At 46.8% G+C, this 22,649-nt stretch overlaps 2 protein-coding genes across 2 annotated transcripts; both read right to left on the bottom strand.

The window, feature by feature from the left end:
* Nucleotides 1-3,360: 3,360 nt before the first annotated feature.
* Nucleotides 3,361-19,538, bottom strand: LOC143430680 (uncharacterized). The gene is made up of 5 exons (XM_076907058.1): nt 19,457-19,538; nt 9,069-9,218; nt 8,111-8,436; nt 4,362-4,472; nt 3,361-3,601 (listed from the first exon to the last, which is right to left on the bottom strand). Exons 2-5 carry the CDS (start codon nt 9,207-9,209, stop codon nt 3,361-3,363), a joined length of 819 nt encoding a protein of 272 aa, XP_076763173.1. The 5' UTR covers nt 9,210-9,218; nt 19,457-19,538.
* A 135-nt stretch (nt 19,539-19,673) lies between these two features.
* Nucleotides 19,674-21,177, bottom strand: LOC143430767 (uncharacterized). The gene is made up of 4 exons (XM_076907183.1): nt 20,765-21,177; nt 20,060-20,256; nt 19,876-19,986; nt 19,674-19,812 (listed from the first exon to the last, which is right to left on the bottom strand). The coding sequence occupies exons 1-4, from the start codon at nt 20,930-20,932 to the stop codon at nt 19,674-19,676; spliced, it is 615 nt and encodes a 204-aa protein (XP_076763298.1). The 5' UTR covers nt 20,933-21,177.
* Between the last annotated feature and the right edge of the window lie 1,472 nt (nt 21,178-22,649).

Here is a 22,649-nt window from a genome sequence, read left to right as displayed (position 1 = left end):
CTACGTTTTCGATTCTACGATCGAATCGAAAACACTCTGCGCCTGAAGTTTAAAATCACATTGACCCATTTACTAATTTATATGTCCGTTCCACTTCGTCTATTTATCTCCACTGATCAAGAAGGAGAAGAAAAAATACTTTTCGAAATGCCACGAAAGTACAATTGCGAACGGATGAAGAATGGAAAATGGAATAAATTCTTTTCTACTTCTGAGCGGAGAGAATCCATGTCTGTGATATAAATTGATTTGTAATATACGATTCTACCCTCTACTCTTCCGCCACGTTTTACGAACGTCCTGGGGACGTCAGGTGCCCGTTTCGCAAGGCTTGGTCCGAGTACACGTCCGACCACGTACCAGGCTATTCTACTCGCCTATCTAGTCACGGCTGTTGTTCCACTTCGTTAGCCACGCGCGGACAACTTATCCACTTGCATCCGGGATACCCACCGTCTACCTTATGCCTGATTGTGTGCTCACTTATTCTACACTGGTCGTTCTACGCGCTCCAGTTTGAAGTCAATGAGCCAAACCTATCTGCCGTTCGTACCGTTTCTCCCTTAAATATTGCGATAATTTTCAGTGTCCAAGAGAGAATCTCAACGAACTGAAACGTGTGCGCAAATCGTTCAACGAGACTCTAAAAAGAAATTTGAGTAGCGAGCAAGTACACGTCGAGTTAAATCCATCTGGACATTAAATACCTAGATGACCACGCGATCTCCATCCGTGCCAATGAATTATTCAGTCGAGACGTATTAATTTCCGAACCCTTCAATTCTGACTCGAGTATCCTCGAATCGTCTGAAAAAATCGCAACGTTCTCATTTCATGGGGACCAGCGAGTGCTCTTTGAGCTGGCGATAAATGAAATCAAGGATATCGTTTAACAATGGTAACGCCGGAAATCGATGACGGTGTGTAACGTCGCGGTCGATCGGATTACCCTAGCGGTGTGGAGAGTGGTAGCAGCAGGTAGCATCGTGATCCGTCACGCGACGCGAGTATCATTCGCCCTCGAGGGAGAGGCTGCGGCCGGTGACGTCACCGAATAAATCCAAAATCAATTTCTCCGCGGACGAGTCCTGGGCTCGACCATACCCTCGTTGCTGGAAACGACGCAGCGTCACTGCCCGGCTACGTGGAACGATTTTTCATCTCTTATCGTCAACGACGACGCCCCGTCGCTGCGTGGTAAAGTGGAAACGGTGCCAGTCGACGCCAGTGGCCGCGCGGAAAAAAGGAAAAACGATCGACGTTTCCTTTTTATCCGTCGTTTCGCTACTCGAAACTTGAAAAAAAGTTCGAGCTCGCTGGAATATCTTACTCCAGTCCCGTTTGTATTCGAAGCTCTTCGTTCTCTCTGGACGAGTCCATTCGACGCTACATTTTCTTCGATCTTCTATAATTATTGGTATACAATGAACACTTAACATTCATTAACTTTAATCGTAATTAATATCGCGACGGTAATTTTGGAAAATATTCTGCAAGGTAAATTATATTGCCCTCTCTAGAATTAAATTTCTGACAAAAGATATTCAGACATTTTGAATTTCTAATATGGACGCGAAAAAATGCTTGGGACATGCTATAATGCTTAGAGTGAAAAAGTTTTCCGTGGGATTATGCGATCCTGCACGTTCCACCTCATAAATATTAATTCCCACTTTCACGCTCGTAACTTATTTCGCTTCTCATCAATATCTAAATAATAACAACAATCACAACGGCGTAATTACTTCCTCTCATTATTTAAGCTAAGCTTTCCGCAGGATGAATTTAAATGATACACTCTGAAACGGTTCAGGATACAATTTTAATCTCGCCTCTCGATTCTCAATTTTACACTCTCATCATTCATTCCATCCCCTCATCGATACCAAAATGGTAACCGACGACGATCATAATTCACCGTCCACCGATCTTTGTTCACACGGTGTCTCCGCACCAGTGAAGCCTCCAAAAAAAAAAAACAAAAAATAAAACAAACCAGAAAAAAGAGAAGCACAGACAGAAGCGTACAATGCACGCAGTGCAGTCACGTCGGATCGACGAGGGTTTAATTTCGTTAAGCCGCCGCCACGGAGTTTAATATCAATATCTCTAATGGCTCGAGCTAAACGTCCACGGGGGCTGTTAACAAACGTTTCCTGGGGGTGGCTATCGGCCCGTTGCATCGCGGGAGGGGCGCGTGCACACCGCAACGGTTTGGCAATCATGCAAATCGTCGTGGCGGCCGCGACCCTCCGCCAAAAGCCGACTTATTCTCGCGGCCGTCTGCTACCGTCCGCCCACCGCCAATGGAAATAGTTTTCCTCCCGATTCCGGGATAACGTTCGCCCGGACGCGCCACCTAATCCTATTACGCCTGAATATATAGACGGCCGCTGTAACAATATTACAAAGAATGAAACGACAACCCCCGACCGGCGGCTCTTTATTTCATCCCCCTCGTTCTAATACGCCAGCCCTTCCACCGTCGATAGATAAGCTCATCCAATTACCGAGAATGTAGCCCTGCACGCCATATTTCCCGGGCATCGCCGTTTTCCACGGCTACAACCACGCCACCGCGATAGCATCCCACCCCCCGCGAGTCGAGCTTCCTTTAAACCTCGTTGCGTCGACGAACGGTTGCTTCCGGTGGCGAATACACCGACTCTTTTCTTTTCTACAACGCTATTTACAGTGCGTTACTGTTCGACGATCGTTAAACTTCTCCGTGGGCCCTGGTTCCCAACGAGGAAAGGACCAAGAGGATTTTCAGGTGCGCAGGATAAAGGGATTTTTCTTGAGGAGGAGAAATTCCATGGGATCCTGAGAATCCTTCGGGTAGACTGGATATTTTTAGAATGTCACTGCGAGGATGCAACGTGTTCCATCGTCGCGCTTGGATCTTATATTATACTGTCCGTCGAGGTCCTTCAGCTGGACTCTCGTATCTTAAACCGTTAATATAAGGATTGCGACAGGATGTTCTTTATAAATCGATGGCATTTCTTTGAGAATAATGTTCTGAATCACTGTACTCTCCCAAAATCTATCTTCTATTATTAATATTAAACTCGTGAAAAAGATTTCTGGAAATCGGAGGAACGTCTATTGAAAAAATCTCGCCGCTGAACGTGGATGCAAGGCTTCACTTCGCGCTTTGAGGTATTATCGTTTGATCTCGGATGATACCGTTTATCCATCGCGAAACTTTCGTGCTTTCTATTATCAATATCGAACAGGTAAGAGGAATTCTTCAGTCAGACGAAGGGTCTTCTCTCGAGGAACTGGTTCTCGCAGAATCCCAAACAGACTTCCGGTGGACGCTGCTTTCGAGGAGTCTTCGACGTGGTCGCGAAGGCGTTATTTCATGTTGTACCTGGTCAGACCATCGTAAGCGCCTATCATGTTGGCGTAGCCTGGCGGAAGTTGCGGCTGCCGCGACGCTGGGGCGTCGTATTTCCCGAGGGCCATGTCGATCAGCGAGAAGGTGCATCCGGCGAACATGGCGGCGCAGTCGTGGCCCTCGCTGCCAGCCTGGTGAGCCCTGCTGTACGCGTGATGCTCTTTCGGCTCGTGGCTGAACAACCGCTTCAAAGGGAAGCTGGAACAGTTCGAGAAGAGGTGTCGAAAAGTTGCGACGTGCTCCTGGAACTTTGAATGGGCCTGCACGCGACGGAAAATCGAAGAGACCCGGGACGAGAAGGATCAATGGGATCTCGCGAAATAGAAACTTGCTTTCGCTATATTTCCGAGTAACCCTCGCGTTATATATTAGAACGAGATTTCGAGGAACCAATGAAACAAGCAGCACTGTAGCATAGCGACTCTATAACTCGTTGCCGAGAGAGAAACCCCCGTCGACTTTGGTTGAACGTTTCAGAATTTTTGCTACGGTTTAGAACTGGAATATCGCAGGTTTTACAGCGCGATAAAGCTTTGCGAGCACGCGTTGCACAAAAGTAGCTGATAAAAGACAGCGCGAGTTAGGATATACGGCGGACCGTATGTCAAGGAGAATTCGGTGTCCATAGGGCTCAGCGTAATTTCTTGCACGAACACCGGGACAGATCCGAAGAAATGGCGGGGCTTAGAGTTATATCGGTGGGGGTGAAACGCACGGAATATCCACCAAGGGCACCCTTTTAACCTTATTTGCTTAATAAAATTCGTCTCAGCTACCGGAGACCCGCCCCCTTTCCCTGGCGAAACGAGATTATTTCCAAATCCCATCGATCCCTGACTAAAGCCCACTCCCTCGAATACGAGTAGAGAAAGAAAGGGGGTGCGGGGAACTCCTCGGGACCGCGTCGTTAAAATCCTTTCTCTTTCTCTGGCAGATCTCTGCCCTTATTGAACCTTACGAGAATGATATCCTCATCATCTCCTCGACGAGAGTGTTTCCTTTTGGCATCAGCCGCTGGGAGGCCTCGCAGAGCGCTCGAAGCACGCACGTTCTCCCATCGAAGTTCATCCTGAAAGAACGCGTGGTTAGTTGGCAATGAAATTGAACATTTTTACATTTGCAATACATGTGTGTAAGTAGATAAAAAAGATAATTGTATCAATTTCTTGTAATCAGAATACTATTAAATTTAACACCCTTGTATCCGTAATTATAGTATCAATCAATTTCTAAAGATTGAAAGCGAATACCACGAGAATTATTGCTGTTTACGATACTGGAAAATTACCAGAGATGAGAACAGCTCCAAGGTGCGAAATAGCGAAGGAACGCGCTAGAAGATTGCACGAAAGGGAGGAAGAAGACGCAAGCGGTGAGAACGTGGATCGTTTTTGCATCGTTGCGAGGATATTGCAAGAATTAGAGAGGCGATCATGGCGTAACGTCTACCAGAATTATTTGAAGCGAAGGTGGAGGGGTGTGGAGAGATGAGAACGCGTATTAATGTATCCTTTCGACGTTGTACAAGACTCCGGATGGGCGTAGAGAACGGTGAAAAGGGGGTGGCGCGCTGTTTTCTCATCTGGCCGACCCTCCTTCCGGGAAGATTAAAGTCTCCTTTGAAGGGGCGTTTCAAAAATTCGTTCCGCTTCCCAATAATTTCACCCTTGATTTGAGTGGCTGCCGTGGAACGAGCCGCGATCAACCTCACGAAGTTACCGTGCACGGGGACGTATAAAACCCCCTTATAACCCCGCGATCCACGTCGAAGTGCAGTAAAAAAACTAATATAAAATAATGAATTAGGTTATAAAGTGTAACGGGATGATAACCCGTGTCAATATTTAAAAATCTCGCGGAATACTGAAGCAACAAAAGTCCTGATCCTCGATCACGTTCTAAGTAGTTTCGAAAAATTTGCACGTTCCAAGGGGTGGTTCTTTTAGCGAGACGAGAAATGTTTCGTCCAATTAATGCAACACGTCGCTCGCTTCCTTTGCCTCGAGCAAGAACACTATTAAGGAGAACGACACGAGGAAGCGTTGTACACGTGATACAGAAAAGATATTATAGAAAAATCAATATCAAGCTGACTTCTTTGTGAGATATTCTTCCACATTAACGGTGTGTTTGATTGAAATACATAGGATTTACTTGACAACGCGGAGAAAGAGGGCGAGAGAAAGGGAGTAGTCGCGCAAAGGGAACGCACGACCCCATGAAATAAGGTCGCATCCTGTGATCACCAATCCGAGTAAATGCCTGCCATTAATTCTCCTTTCGAAAGGGAGGATAGAGATTCCTAGCAGTGGATCCGAAGAAACAGGATAGAATTAATGCTAGAATGCTTGCTAAGCTCGCGCAGACAACTCCCTTACATGTTACCACTCTCTCCAAATCGTTTTATCTGACGTATTATGGCGTCCGTTCCTGTCTAGATTCTATCGATCCCGTTTACCGCGCGCCTTCAATTTACCCCCTCACAAATTACTTCACAAATTCATCGAGTGCGTAACAAAATAAATTAATCGCCAATTGAATTAACACTGAACCATCCACTGAACAATTTGATGCGCGACGTACAATTATTATCTCTGGAACGCAATCATTAATCATTCCAACCTGAATGGATTCTCTTCTTAGCCACAACTCTCCCCCGTAACAAATGCGGCTAGCAAATATATAAGCGGCCAAAGATTGATTTTACACGCTAGATGAGGGTGGCTAGCGTAGCGGAAAGCAACGGTGATTCCCAAGGAGGTTCACGGCGGCGTTAGAGCTGCTTAAGGGCGGTATGAATCAAAGGGCGGCGTCTCAGCCAACGCGGAAGGTCGGTGGTGCGGCAGTCGGTAGTTGGGGTTGTTTCTGAACGAGCCTGGCGGACCATTTATCTGTTCTTGGGGCCGCAGGGAAAATAGTTTCTCCCCCCCTCTCTCTCTCTCTCTTTCTCTATTCCCTATTTTCTTTCCGCGTTTTGTCCATATCCAGATTTATGGCCACCAACGGGAGGTCGGCTTAATTTTTTGGTCGGCCAATGGTCGAAGTAAAATCGAACGCATGTAAATGGCACGTAGAATCTTTTCCAACAATATAATTTATGCGATTCTCGGCTTCGTGCCGCGTGGGAAATTTATGGTCGGGCTTCGTTTTTCCTCCGTTTAGCCGCAATCGCGATAAAGGTAGAAGTAAAGAGAGAGAGAGAGAGGACTAGAATCGATATTTTACCTTGGTCTTTCCCTCGATCTAGACACGCCTAGACCACCTTCTCCCTTGACTCACGTCCTGATCCCGTTGATACCGGTACCGCGATACCGACGACGCTTTACACTAACAGGAACGAAATACATTACCGCAGATGACACGGAAAAAACTGAGACGGCTCGACGGCTCTCCATAAAGGCGGACGACGATCGTTCGATCACGCCCGGACTACTAAAGCCGCCCGTTACATTTTATTATCGAGCCTGCCACTCGGTCGGGCACACTTTGCGGAAATTTATTCGTCCCTATGATTCTCAAATGGGACAAGATCGACGCTTTTAAGACATCAAAATGGATACGTCTCACGGTGATGTTTTCTAAAAGGCTGGTAAATGTACTTTTCTAATAACGATTATAAATACTATGTGACGCAAATTTTACTTTACGATTCCTCAAGTGTGATCCTAACATAATTCAATTATCGTTTCTCGTTTACTGCAGTCCATTTTATATATTTTACGCGATACGGCTTTTGCGAATGTCTAAATTTTTCACGTTAACTGTCATTAACATGAAATTTCGTTTCTACGTATTCTTCCACTGAGAAGAGAATGTCGTACGGTTCGTCTGACAACGCAGAGAGCCGTTCCACTAGAAAAGCCAGACGCAAGCTCGACTAACTTCCACTCGACGAATCGCGTACCCCAGCCTACCTTTTTATACCATTAGACATCGCTGCGAGTTGCGTTCATTCTGGCCGTCTAACAAGCGACGGCCCTATTCTACATCGCCGACTGTGGGCTGCTTTTCTCTGACGTTGTCTGACTACGCATGGACCATAACTACTGCTCGAGAATGTTTTCGCTCCTTTCGCCACCGCGTCCTCAGATTCCTCCTGCGTTTCCAAGTTCGTTAAGACGGTGTTAAGACGATATTGAGAAAATTTTTAATAATTTCCCTGTAGTTGTTTTTGCTTATCAATCTATTAACAACCGCATTGGTTGTACTATAATTCTACTATTTTTGTATCTAAGCTGCGAACTAACAAGATCAGGATGTTCTTTATCGCTGTTCTCTCTCTCTCTTTTTCTGCATCCTTTTCATTCTTTTTCCGTACTTTCTATACAGCTAAATATCGTTCAACACACTCAAGCGTAACACCCTAGGGGCGCACATGTTTTTTTTTTTCACGTGTACCGACAGATATATACATTTGCAACGCAGTAGATGCTATAATATTATCGAGTTTTTCCCTTTGACGAGCACAACAGAAGCGATAACAAGTAGCGTACCACCACACCCGACACACCTATCGACTTCGTCACTCACGAGCACTCTCTCCTCGATACCCACATAATCGACTTCGCACCGAACGTATCGATATAAAAAAATAACTTTCAAATATCACAGTCGATCTTATTTCATCATTAGCGTACACTTTACAGTGACACTGGAATCCGTTACAATCCACCGTCACCATAGCAAAGCATTCGCCTAAAAACTTACGCGTTCATGATGTTCTCCAGTTTGCTGTACAATTCCCTGCGATGTCTTCGTTGCAGGTAATAATAATCCGGCTTGTAATACTTCCTCTTGCCAGGTTTCAGATAGTACTTCCCGTTGGTGGTCCATCCAGGATATTTCGCGGCGTTCTTCTGGCCCGTGTAACCGGTGTGTTTGCTCGGTGGTTTGACCTGGTCGTGTCTCAGCTGGAGGAACGGCTCGAGCGCCGGTTTGCTCTCGTTCGGCAAATCGTACGAGATGCCCCAGTTGACGCCCTCCGTAAAAATGTCGTCCGAGGAGAGGGTGTTCATCGTGATGCAAAGCGCTACCTGCGGATAAATAACGGGATCGATCGCATTCCGCACGGTGCACCGTCCGCGAGGAGGGGCGGTTCGGCTCGTTCGCCGATGGATCGCAATAATTCAACGTGCTCGCGTATGGATTTCCGGGCGGCGCGCGGCGGCGACGCGGTTCCTTCGCCGGACAAGGATTTTATTTATGACGCGTGTAATGAACCGCGACGCGCGTATTGCAAATTTTAACACACAATTCGCGCGGCCGTCGCGCTAGAATGGAATTCATGAATCCTCGAGGCCCCGTTTCCTATTGAATCGGGTGTCTCCTGCGTGAAATATTTAAAGAGCCCGGCCCGTATGGATTTTACGATTGAACGTCCGCGATAAATAGTTAATCGACCGTTACGAGCCAGATGTCAACGGTTAAACGTTACGATGACCGGGTCCCCCGCGAATTTTAATCATCCTCCAACCACCAGGCAATCGGATCACTATTATAATCGTCGAACGCTGCTACTATCGTTATCATAAAAGTGTGTACCACACGATATTAAAACAATTTCGTGTTTTGACGAACGCGTGATCGATTATTACGTTTCGACGACATAAGTTTCGTAGAGATGCACGCAGAGAGGTGCGTAGAGAATCAGAGAGATTGAACTTACGGAGAAACTCGAGCCTTCCGGGAAAACGACGTAGCGCCTCCTCCTCGACAAACGGGTGTCGCCGTCTGAATTGACTCGATAATCACTTAGGGGGAGGACGAGGAGCATTAGAAGAAGATAACAGCGTCCGTTTCGATTCATGTCGCGGCTCTGAAAAAGAAAGAAAAAGAAAAAAGAAGGAAAAAAAGGAAAGAAGGGAAAGGTGAAAAGTTACTCGTCTCATCGTTGGAAAATTCAAAAGATTCCGCGAACCAGCTGACCTACATCGCGGCACCGCCCCGTGCGCGCACCGCCCCGCCGTCCCGACGGAACTTTATTAACATTCAAAAGCCGTAGAAAGAATTCGCCGCAGCAAACGAACCGCCAGACGAGAGCATCGCCGTCAAATCAACCAGCGAAGGCCCTTTTGGCCATCCGTCCCCTGTATCCGTCTCGTTTATTGGCCCACAAATAACCACGGCTAGGACTGCACGCGAGGCGGGCTTCATCGCGCGTCTCATTTCGCGTTCTCATATGGGCTGCTCTCTGTGCAACAAAGCAGCTTCCGTTCGTTTCTACTGGTCAACCATCTGACGGTATTAAATAAACTGTCGCGAATCAGAGTAAACGAGACGCGATTCAAGCGCTGGCAGGATCAGAATGTCCTGGAGAACGGGACACAGTGTAACTCCTTTCGTCGAAGGACGTGCCCATTAATCCGAGCCTCAAACGGCCGCACCAGTGGACAATTTTCCGTGCAGTCGACGAGGTCGTTTCCAAGTTACTTAGAATTTTATTTATCCCGTCGTGGACAGCCTGCGTTCGAACTTCCCCTTCTCTGTCGTAGATCAAGTACTTGCGAAGGAATTAACCAACTTTCAACGAGAAAATCTTGGTATAATCTGTTGAGAAATTGTTCGAAGACTTTGGGTGAAATAAAAATCGACGTTTCGTAGATAATACAGGTTTCGTCTGGCGAGCTTTGGAATTGGAAGCTCCGCATGCTTCCAGTTAGGGGCCATCGACGCAATTTGTTGCTTCGGATGAGGGAGTTGTTAGCCTGGTCTGTCTCGAAGTTGTTATTCAGTTGAACGTTTGCTTCTCGACTGCTTCTCTTTTCTCTCCAGTTCTTTGGAGATTTCTTCTTATTTGCAGCTAACTTGTCTCTTTTATCTTCTTCATTACATTAATAACACCCACTACTGATCAACTTGGAGAACTCGTCTTCTTAACTTCTCGAGATATCAATCGCTCTGTCTTTCTTCTTTTATTTCAGCTAAACTTTGTTAATTATATCCTGGTGTCCCTATTTTACATCAGAGAATGTCGCGCGGCACTTTAAAGGGTTTCTAAATCATTAATCGCGAACATTGATTAAAGTTCCCGATATAAACTGGTGGCTGCGGTAGACTGCGGTCACCAATCGTTACACGGTCGAACCTACTCCGAAACTATGCAAATTACCCCGCTTCTACCGTCTACTCTCCACCGGAAGTATCTACTTTCCGCTACCGTCCGCGCAATCCGCGTTCTTCCATTATTTCCCGCCGCGTCCAACTTGAACTTTAGTCACGCGCTATATTAACAATTTCATCGTCAACGTTCTCTTAACCTCCACTTCCTTCTCTTCCTATCGCAGCCATTTTCCTTTCTCAGCCATAGTTCCTCGAGTAACAGTGCGAGAGAGTGGATCAAACAATTTAACACCAAACAGCAGATAATAATTCACGTCTGACTCGACACTGGCTGAGGATAGGGACATTCGACGTCGGCCTAGTGGAAAAGATCGATAGTTCAGGTTCGATACATTCGAGGGGTGACGGGTCCATGACGATGATGGAAACCGTCGACGAGATACCGCGATTCCTCGCTGAACCCCCACTCGATACTCGCTCCTGTTCTACCCGATAATTTGTCGCACTCGAACGGTACCGGTTCGATAAACGATCCCGTTAATATTATAAAGGGGCGAGTTACAATGGCGGAAGATTGAAACTGGGCTTGGATTCCGTCGCTGGATATTTCGCCAAGGGAATCCAGGGGGCGCGATCGCACCCCTGAGAGGATTGCATACTTCGCGAACGAGTTGCGATTTCTCAGCGGAACGTCGACGTAGCTGCGTGCAAGTTCGCGAGAAATCGCCACTAATTCGTGGATGGACGTCCTGGGCGACAGGAAGAATGAGGATGCGCCCCGGAGTCTTCTAGATTGGAGCATTTCTACGCGATTACACGTCGATTCGTCACTGTAATGCCCCTTTGGACGCAACTGGAGCACCGTCTCGACTCTTCCTCTTCTTCTTCTTTCTTTTTTTTCTGTTCTCGTTTCATCAGTTCCATTTCTGGGTTGGCGATCGTTTCCCCAAACGTTCGATCGTTGTTCGTCTTCATTTCCTATTTCGGTGCTCGCTGTTAAGCGCTTCGTCTTTGAGAGGGTTTAACAGCTGTTTTAACGCTTCGCCTAGACAACTTTTTTATTCACCACGCTGTTTAACTGTAGTTAATATCATCGAATAATAGATTGTAAGTTAACTCAAGTATCGAGCACCTTTTTCAAAAACTCCGATCGATCATTGATAATTATTTTTCCTTCGATCAAATAATCTATCTCAACGACTTTACTTCTCTCAAGGCAAAAAATCCATTACTATCGCCAATAGAACACGTTTCTGCGATTCCACAGCAATTTACTACATCACGAACGCTTTCATCCCTTCCTGTCTTCCGTCCGCATCCACCCTTAGCCGAAGGAATCCCGCGTTTGCCGCTGCGAGAAGGATATTGTCGAATACCTCGAGTCGAGCACGGTGGCAACCGTTCTCGTCTGATCTCCCTGTGGCGAACATCAATTTTCCGCCGTTCTCCCGCGATTATTCCACGTGGAAGAATTGTTTGCGTGCGTGAAGAAGGCCGCGCGGAGACGCGGGACTGCGTCAGAGGGGGTGCGCGTCGCCGGAATCGTCTTCCTTTTTCCGTTTCCCCGGCCATACGTCAATCCTTTCCTACCCCTTTCGCCTTCCTCTAAGCTGGTCCCGTTATTGGGGCGTGCATAATCCCGTCTATCGATTGATTTTTAATAACTCTCGCGGCTCCTAGCGCGGCTAAACGTAAACGTTAACGGACTCGAGCTGACTGTTCCACGAGCCGCTCGTAACTCCTGTTCCGCTCGATTATTTCGACGCGTTAAATTGGCTCGTATGCGCCCGGCGAGTCACTAAAATTGGCTATTTATGTACGCGAGCAGAGAGCCGCGCGGCAATGGGAGAGTTCGTATTTTCTTTTTCCGCTTTCCTTTTTTTTTCTCTTCTATCTCGTTGGAATAATGGTCTCGCAACCGCAGCGAAAATGTTTCCAGAAACTGGCAAGGAGAGATCGCTGCATTTTTCATCGGTTTTTATACGCGTTCCGTCCTGAATCGATGAAGTGAAAATCGCCACTGTTGCTTACAGTCGAAAAAGCGTCGATCCTGTGGCCGTGTGTTTTTTGAAAACCGTTCGAGCGAGGATAACGCGGAAAAATTGCTGGAACGGATGAAGTTAAAGGGAACGACACCCTTCGCGAAAGAAATAGCCGAGATAAGAAGTAATAAGTCAACGTGCACGACGTTCATTGTTTCGTGTTCACGCGCGTGCTAAACATAAACGTAAACCGTGTATCATAGTAGATAATTACTTATGATTTCGCGTAATTACCGCTAAATACTTCATTACATGTTGTAATTTATTAAATCATAATGCAACAAGGGTCAGTGTAACATGATGGAATATAATCAGGCAATTCTGTGACCATCGATATTTACATTAGACATCAAATTAATTACTAAATCACGTTCGATCGTGGTAACGTGAAATTAAGAACAGCAAAAAAGAAATTCAATCGTTGCGATTCATCTCTGAACAGAAGAATTTACCCATTCGTAACGTTCGCAACTAAATTTAAAGGAGAGACAGAAGCGCTAAAAGACTTGACGTGGAATAAGAAAAAAAGTGTAACGTCACGTTTGAATAAGAAATGTGTAGACAGAAGACGAATATCGAGCGAGAGGGTGTCGCGAGGCGAGAAGAGGAACGCGAAGACGGCGAGCAGCTTGAAATTTGACTTTGCACGAGACGCAACGACGTAAGAAGAGGTGATTGGCGACATGTGAGCGTTCGGTTACCGCGCGATGGAAAAGAGGGTGAAACAGAGAACGGAGGGCGGAGGGACGTTAAAATAGCGGTATCGATGGAGACGACGGCGGCGAGGGGGTGGCGCGAGTTCGATAACTTAAACAAGAGAATCCAATCGCATGTGCCGTGATTTAAATTTGGACGAGAGCGTGGCGAACATCAAATCGAATGAAATTCCCGTCTGATCGAATCAGAACAGCGCTCCCGTTTGCCTGCTCCTCGGAATCTATTAGACGAGTCAACACAAACGATTGAAATTTCTCAACTACTTTCCACCCCCGTTCGTTCGCTCGATTCAGCCCAACCTACCCCCCCGTGTAACATCGCGTACCATCTGAATACTGCACACGCCGTGTTCGGAAAAATCTTTCCCTCGATCACGGCACTGGCGTACAAATATTGACGATTTCGAATAGGCTGCGAATCCTGTACAACCCCCTGATCATCCGCCGCGTCTCCAGAATATTCTGATTTTAATTACGTCGCGGGTGATCTAGAAGGGTGGTAATACGATAGGTTGTTAGGTATTGCCTGCTAATTCGTCGTGTTTAATCATATCGATTGATTATTCGATGGATCATCGACAGCACAGTAGTTTAAGATACTGCTGCAACACTGCGGATTAATATTATCGTAACGTCTATTGATAGTACATGATACTATCGAACTACTTGCAGTGATATCGAGTATCACATGATACGGGATATTCAGAATATTCTACGTAATCATTATTACTAAAGAGAATTCTTCCTGTTGCTCATTACGAATCGTAAAGTATCGTATACTGCTGTACCATTAGTAATCAGTGTGATTTTAATTATTCATACGTTTCAAAGAATTCTCATCCGCTGTGTTATTGAAGAGAATATCCTGAATATTTTCTGGCAACTTTATAGAAGCGATTTATTGAACGGAGGATTGATTACCATACCAGAGGATTCATTAATTATTTCCGCATTGCAATCAGAATTGCCAGTCTCATCTTTAAAACACCCTCTATGTCTCTCGTCTATTATTACACGTTACTTTACCAAGTACAAATAACGTTTAACTTGTTTGCGTCCACCGCGCCGTTCACTTGCATTACAAACGTCATCTAAGATACGCAAATATGCACTCTGTTGATAACGAGCAGAAAAGCTGAGCGTGCGTATGCGCTAACGATGCGAGTAAATTAACGAGAACTCGAAAAGTACTCGCTCGGACACTCGCAACATTCACTGAACAAATATTAACAATTTATCAATGAACGCATAACCCGTTCTATCGTGACACAAATTCTAAGAGATCCACACAATTTTCTAATAAACGATTGTACCTGTCAGCAAAACAGAGAACTCGCGAAAAACCCCAAGAAATCCATAGAAATCTGAAATCTGAAATCGTGCGGGGGTCGCCATTTCCAGCGGACGTTTCGTGAGTCGAACGAAATTTATCATAATCAACGAGCATCCCGTCTGAGTTATAGCGTCTCGAACTAGGCGAGATCGTGGCGGTAGAAATTTCTCCACGGTCGAATGTCAACCTCTGGTTTGATACCGGTTTATTGGAGAGGTGACCGGTACGTGTGCACACAGGCGGCCACCGTATCGATCGTCGAGCGTTTCGCGCTACGGACAGGGCTATAATTCACGGGGCGAAACAATTTCGTGAATCGTCGCGGCGATCCGTCAAAAAACGCGGCGAAGAGAAACGAGCACGAGTGAAATGTCGCTAAGCGACGCAATAAACGGTACCGCGTCATCTTCGAGCTGAACGAGAGCTTTCATTGCCGTCATCGAATATTCCTCGGTTTTTCCACCCCCACCCTGGTGAATTTTGCGTTATCCACAGGATTTCGATTCGTTGTTGGCCAGCAATGGAGTTCTGCGATCTCATCTAAGCGATTTCTTTTACTTTTTTGTTCGTTGGTTCTTTTTTTTCTTTGGGCAGAGAATACAGGTTAAGCGGTGGAAGTTACGACTTGCCGGAAGTCGTAATCAAGGAAAGGATGCCGACGATTAAACGCTCGTGAGCGCAACGCGATACCTTTCCGAAAATTGAAGCACCGGAATTTCCGTTTTACCTTGATACCAGATCCATCTTTAAGGAAGCTACCAGCAACTAACAAGTAAAGTTCTAAATGAAATTTCTGCAAAGCCGGGGGAGCGCCCGCTGTAAATCAATCGCCGACAGATTGGAGAGGAGCTTGTACTCTAAGCCATTTCCAACCCTCGAATGAATCAAGCGGAGAAAAAATTCAGACATTATATACATCACGTACCAATGGCATAACTCTTTGTAGCTATCTTCCACTTACTTCTAAAATAAATTAAATTAACCATGCTCCTAAAAACAAAAATCCAAACACACCATTCAATCAATAGAAAATTACAAATTTCAGTTTTGCATGGAAATAAAAAATTGTTTGCCACAAACAAATTAGCGAAAAAGAGAAAAGATTCACATCAAACAGCGGGACCTTTCGCGGGAACAACGAAAAGAAGAAACGGAAGGGTGGAGCCACCCCAAGACACGAGGACCAGTGTCCCGCGTGGGACGCAGGGAAGATCGATCCTCCCGGTGGAAGTATCTTGTAACTCAGTTCGGTAAACTCTTTAGGAAACAGGAAATTGTTAGTCCGGCGCGGAAGAAGCGGGTCGGAGGAAATGATCGATAGGTGGCGGGGGTGCCGATACTGGAAAACACGGGCCCGTTCAGCCGTTCGGTATGAACGATGGGAACGACGTGATCTCACTTATCGGGCAACCGTATTACCGTGCCAGTCCAGGACCTTCTCTTGTTTCTTTTCCTCCTCTCCCTGTCCCTCTTTCTCTCTTCACGCAGCACCCCTCGAAGATGCCCGATCGTTAAGACCCGTGGAAGAAATATGATATTGCGACCGTTCCGCTGCTCATTCGTCGAATTCAATTTACGGTGCGACCCGCCCCGGGAAACGACCAAATTGATAACGACGCCGGTCGCCGCTGATTACACGTTGCACTGTACTGGGCTACACTTTTTCCACCGTGCCGCTTTGTCTGCGGACGTCGATCGTTCGGAAGGGGTAATTTCGCGCGGCGGAACGCTTCGAGGTTCGAGTCCTCCTAGCGGCGAATTCGATCGATCGTTGCGTGCGTTTCTTTCCGTTCTGATTTATCTCGCCTGGTTTACAACGGTGGATAAATAATGTGGATATTTGCCAGACTTCGATTTAGGCAACGACAAGACTTTTATTCGAGCAAGTTGAGGTTTCAACGGATAAATGGTCTTTGAATTGTGTAGAGAGAAATGAAATTGAATCTTTTCCGTTGCTAGTAATTTAATTATGCAGAGAACCGAAGATACAAATAGCTATGAGAACGCTTAACCCAAGTATATTGAATGGTTAATTATGAGTAACACCGTATTAATGGTGTACCAGAGAACGTCCCACAAACTAACGCAAACATGGCGCCACTCTCGAAGAATCCATTACGAAGATCGAGGAGATATACGTGCACTCTACTACCAATTATTGACTTCGTACCACGAGAACATCGCCTCTTCCACTTCCGACGGTACCGTCACAAAAAAAAGAAACCAGTAGCCAAGCGGCGAACCTTAAAATATCCGAAGGAACCTCTTCTGTTGGCAATTCGAACGGGCTCTTCTCACAAAACAGAATTAAAACGTTCCTCGCGCGCGTGTTAAGCAAACTTCTCGCGGGTCGAATCCGCGGATCGTAAAAATCCCGTTGGCTGGCGGCCGGTTAAATGCCGTGGAAACCGCGGAAAAAAAAATCGCTGCTGTGGAACGCGTATCGCGCGGGAATTAGTTTACTCACCGTTGGCTGCCCACTTGCTTCTCGATGATGTCTTCCCGACGAATGACACCCGGGCCCGTGTCAAACGACCGTTATTATTGCATTTCAAGAGCAGACGGGACCATTGTCAAGTTCATTAGCAACGGGCCGCGCACCGCGAGACGCCCTGTTTGCCGAACAAATTAACGGCTCCCGACGGTCGAACGGCCGTAAGGAGCTGCGGTGCTAATTGCTGCCACCGCTATCAGCCGCGGTTGACATTTCGCCAGCGAGCGTTTCGCCTGCCGCGATTAGAATTTTAGATTTCGGATGCGGTAGAGACGCTCGCGAGAACCGTTCCCCGTTCGTCGAATTTACGACTCGATCACAAGTCGTTTTTTATTGCCTTCAATCGCTTGGTACGATCGAAATTGCAAACAGACGTTGGTGGATGATTCCACCCTTTTGAAACTCGCAATTTTGAAGAAATAGAAAGTTTTGGATTCTTTCAGGACTTTTAAAAATGATTTGATACATAGAAGTAAACCTCGAGCAGACTTTTAAATTCCTCCAGTTCGACGCATGTATACGGAAGAGAAGAGGGAAAAAAGGTTTCGATAATGAAATTTGAATTGTTAAGTTCAGATCTCGAGCTGGGATGGTGAATACAATTATGGAATAGAGCGCTGTGTTTTGGCGTAGAGGAGAAGAGCTCCTCGAGACGTTCTCGAAGATCATATCAAGCGGAACGTCACTTGATAAAGAGATAGCGTAAGCTGGTGAATCTGTTTAGAAGCAGCCACCGATCCCATCTCTCGATTGCATCGTACACGAACGACTCCACCTCCTGCCACGCGATCCTCCTACCATCAGCATGCATCGAAACGACGCTCTCTGCCAAGCCCTGTGACCATAGCGTTATCCGGTTTGCGAGTGCCGCTGAACAAACGCGCCGGAAACGAACGAATAAAACAAACGTTCGCCAGCGATCGGGAGGGTGGTAGTCGCGACGAAAAAAAAAGGGAAAAAAGAGAGGAACCGGTTCCTCGTTAGCGCGATAATTCGATCGAAACGATAATTCGCTCGACTTTGCACGTTCGTCCGAATGGCGACATCAAACAGACCCAGTTCCATTACCATGCGCCGGCTAATTCGACGGTGTTTGGACGTCCCGATTTCCGGATCATCGTTTCAGAAACCGAACCGAACGATCCTCATTCGAGGAGGCACGAAAAGAAACGGAACGAACGATCGCGAGAGAGTGGGGGGCAAAAAGAAGTGGCGAGAGGGTAGTTTTGTTGGGGTTGTCGATGGAGACTGTCTTCGAGGGAGGGAAATTGGGTCGCCTCGCGGAGCGGAAAGAAGCCCGTCGGGACTCGTTTCGAAGTTCCGTGCGACAGATGAGAAGACAGTCGGAGAGTTCAAGGAGGGACTCGGGAAAAATTAGCCTCCGAGGCACGAAAAAATTAGTGGCTACCGTTGGACTGGTGAATTTGGTAAATCGTTAAACATGACGAGACGCGTCGAGCTTTACGAGTTCAACCTTAATTCCTTTGATTTCGATCGTGCGAATTAAAATACGAATTTCACACCCCCTAACTATTACAGATTATAATTAGAAGGAAACTCCATCTAAGATTGTAGCTTCTCTTTCCAAATAACTCCTAACTAAAGCTACTCGACAGCTGGGTACACAAATGCAGAATCGCGAACGAAAAGTCGAAGAAATTCGACGAGAAGCTGGGGTCTGCATCCGCTATTGTTCGATTCTGGTCTCGAAGCGAGCCGCACAGGGGGTTGAACGTCGAAACGGTGGCGTAACCGCGACGATAATGTCTGGAGCGCGCGTCGATCGCGTTCGAAACGTGGCAACGACACGACGGAGGCGGTTGCCGTGCGACATGTGCATCGGAACCGGTTAAACCGGGATCACGACACGCGGATAAGCTGAATACACGCTGAATTTATATTAACCGCTTCCACGCCCGAGTCGTCGCCCGTTTACGCGACGTGCGCATCCCGGGGGCTTCGAGCGGTTGCCCGAGGGATCACGGCTGAACTTTGCCGATGACAGCACTGGGAATCCAGGGAGAATTTGGATAACTAAGACTCCGGATCCGGCGTCCTGATATCTTGGCCTTGGGTCTATCTCTTCTGCCAACGCGAACGAGCTTAGAACGTGGTCTTCTTCACGATCGGATGAATCGTAATTGTTCTGCGTTGAACGTTGTATAATTTTCTTATTTCAATTTTATTTCGTTTCTGATCTATGTTTTTTGGTCGCAAGAGAAGTGGTACTGTTCGAATTTAATTGATAAAGGAGTCTTAATTTCTAGATTCTTAGATCATATTCGCGATGAGAGGCAAGGAAAGAAAGAAGAATTCCGCAACCAGTGTCTAATATTACTGATGACTACACTGAGCAAACTCCAAATTTTATTTATCCCTTCGATAATACTCTTCTTTTAAAAGGTTCACACTTTTCTGTGAATTCCATTGAGAAAAGAGGAGAAGTGCCTTGCGATTGGATCGAGGTTCTACAGTAATTCATGCAGGAACGTGGCAAGATCTGATCATCAAGATAGTTACTCCCACGAAATACGAACAATCCAAAAACGATGTATCCTCCTCGAGTCCCAAATTCGTTCGACTTGCAAGAGACGCGAATAATCCGCGAGTAGACACGTTTTTATTATTAACCTAGATCGTCAGAGTACAAATGAATCAGTAGCAATTCCAGCAAAGGAACTGGGCAAGGATAAGCGACGTCGCATGGCACCTCTGTCCTGTAGGCGATGTCGTAAGGGTCGACTTCCTGCACGTTATCGACGTTGCTGAAATACAACACACGTATAGACATTGGCGAACCGCCGATTGGAACTTTCTACAAATCGTACCTTAATATCAATCGAACGGCGTCCTCTATGAACGACACACCCGGTGGACTTAATAGCATCTTCGCCTCGCAGATGGTCCTCAGCATGCACTGTCTTCCTGGCAAGTTCCGGCTGAAACAGGTCGTCCCGTGGTTTCGCGTTGCACCCAAAAAGCTCGAGTAGTAGAAATCGTGTTCAATCGTACCTATCCAACGCCGTCTCGAAAGTGGCGTACAATTCACGACGATGGCGTCGCTTCACCGTCCACGACGACTTCTTCCTGTAAAATTTTTTCCGGAAATCCTCTTCGTGAGGTATCGGCCAGATCACGTCGAACTCGAAGGCCAGATTCCAGCTGGCTGGCAGCCTGACTGGGATGGCTTGCAAAATGGACACCGTCATCTGGATAAGGAATAAAAAAGATGTTAGTAGTGTTCTAAATAAGTATCTCTAAGAATAAATAATCTTTGTGTAAAGTACGAAAAATGCTTGATACTTTCTTTCAAACCCTTGCGAACCCTCGACATTAAAAAAATTGAAATTTCAAAGCATCGCAGTAATGGTATAAACAATTATACTGCACTAAATCTCTCTCTATGGTCTCTAGATTATATTACTCCCGCCATCTTACAGAATAACCATTGCAAATGGAGATAAAATAAAAAGAGAAAATAACGCATCAATTAACAGACAACGTTACATCAACATATACACTGAATCACTGATTCTTGACCACTAAGATGCAATCTCAAAGCACACAGCATAACTTTCTTCACTCCAACAAAAAGGTACATTCTAATCCAGCTCGCGGAGCTCGCAGTCCCCCAAGAAACTCGCTCGACATTCCGTCGAGAACGCACTTTCGACCGATTCCAGCCAGGTGATCCCGTGAGGACCAGCGGACGCTTACCACGAACGTGCTGCCCTTCGGGAAAGCGAGACGCCTACGCCGCGACAGGATCTCCGTTGACCTCTGACCAGGCGTTCCGAGATGGGTGCCATTACCGTGACACACGTGGTCCCCGTGGACCAGGTCGAGGATAGCTGCGAGAATCACCACCGACCATTGGGCCCTCATCTCGCGGAATTGCCGGACGGAATCAGCCGTTTCGCCCCGTGTGGTGCGCGGTCAGATCTCCCGCGGGAGAAGCCAGCGGGGAAAGTTTTTCTGGCAAGCCAGCAACATCTTTCCGCGGTCACGTCGACCCGCGTACGCGTCCTCCGACTACTGCCGCGCGTTTTCGACCGCCGCGGACCGCGGCACGCTCTGCCACGCGTGTTTGAACTTCCTGTTATCGAGCTGGCCCGCCTCTTGTTACGCGATCCTGGTTTACCTTTGCCGCGGGCCAACGGCCATCCGCGTGGGTTCTCGCCAAGTTCTCGTTTATCCTACTGGATGATACAAAAGTGATGCTTGGCTTGGAAATTGGCGAAATCGCGTAACGAAACGGAATCGAGGGATGAATAGGGGTTGTTTGAATTCTTTAGTCTTCTCTTCGTTTGTTCGCCATGTGACTGGAATTTTTCGTCTGGTTACGATTTATGAAACTCTCTTGACGTGTCTTTTATCTGGAATATAATTAAATTCGTGTTTTCTGTTTTTTATTATTATCTGTTTGGAAAAAATAAGACACTGGACCAGGTCCACGCGTCCAACGTTCGTCCGTTCGCGAGAGTATTGAGTCGATCGTGACAGTAGAAGTTCCCTGTGCTCCTTTAAAATGCAGCGACCCGTTTAATTAAGAGCCATCAGCGAGAGCACGGGTCGACGAAATAGGTTCGTCTCGGACATCAGATAAATCACTCCTAGAGGAACCCTCCTGCTAAACGAAAAACGAAAAGGAGACAGAATTACAATCAGGGTTCCTGAAGATTCGGATAACGCGGTGGCGGTGATGCTGTCGTCGGATGTGCTTTTGGAGATTTGCGAAATTTAGGCGCGCCCTGATCGCGCGCGGGGGTGGAAGCGACTCCCCTTCGAGAATCCTCCGCTGCCATTGGGAATGCAAATTTCGAACTATTCCGAAATGAATTGGAAACCTAGAACCCAGTTATCCCGTGGAAAATCAGATTGGCCAAGGATAGCGAGCGCTATCCTTCTAATTTTTTGCAGAAATGGAAATTTCAATTAAATCCACTTCGCAGATAAATCTCAGACTAACATAAATTAGTATCTCTTTTGAAACGAGCTAGAAAATATTATTTAGACGCGACGTAACAAGTAGAAACTGAACGATTCGCGAGCAAACAATTTTCCACCTCGATCCCATCGATACTAATCTCTCGCAGGATCGAGAAACGGATGCTCAAGGGGGATGATGCTGAAGACGTCGCGGAATCGAATCACGGGGCGGCGCGAGACGTCGTTTACGATCGCGATTTCGAGATCGAGACGGGATAGCGGCGTTAATGACGCGCGATGCGAGAGCAATCCCTGGCTGACGCTTCCTCAAAGGGAGAATCGCGTTACGTGGAACGCGTGGAAACTGGGGAACGGACGGGCCCCGCGGTCGAACGAGGGTAGTGCACGCGTGCACACGGGGTTAAATACCGAAACGGTGCCAGGCCAGGCTGCAACCCCCGAAGGATGCTCGCTCGAACACGTGCTGCGTATGGTTCTGTATTATTCCAGGCTGTGCGCCATGTTATTGTGCGGCTAATGAATCCGTCGATAACCCTTTGCAAAATGAATGCGGACTCTGTTAGTCGTATCCTCCACTTTATCCGTGTAGAATCGTCCTGGCGTCTTTTGGTCTTTTCTTGACCTGAAACGATCTGCTCGCGCGTGATTTTTG

Source organism: Xylocopa sonorina, chromosome 15, assembly GCF_050948175.1.
Source record: "Xylocopa sonorina isolate GNS202 chromosome 15, iyXylSono1_principal, whole genome shotgun sequence".
Taxonomy (NCBI): Eukaryota; Metazoa; Arthropoda; class Insecta; order Hymenoptera; family Apidae; genus Xylocopa; species Xylocopa sonorina.
The sequence above is the reverse complement of the archived record's forward strand: the minus strand, read 5'-3'. Positions and strand labels throughout refer to the sequence as shown.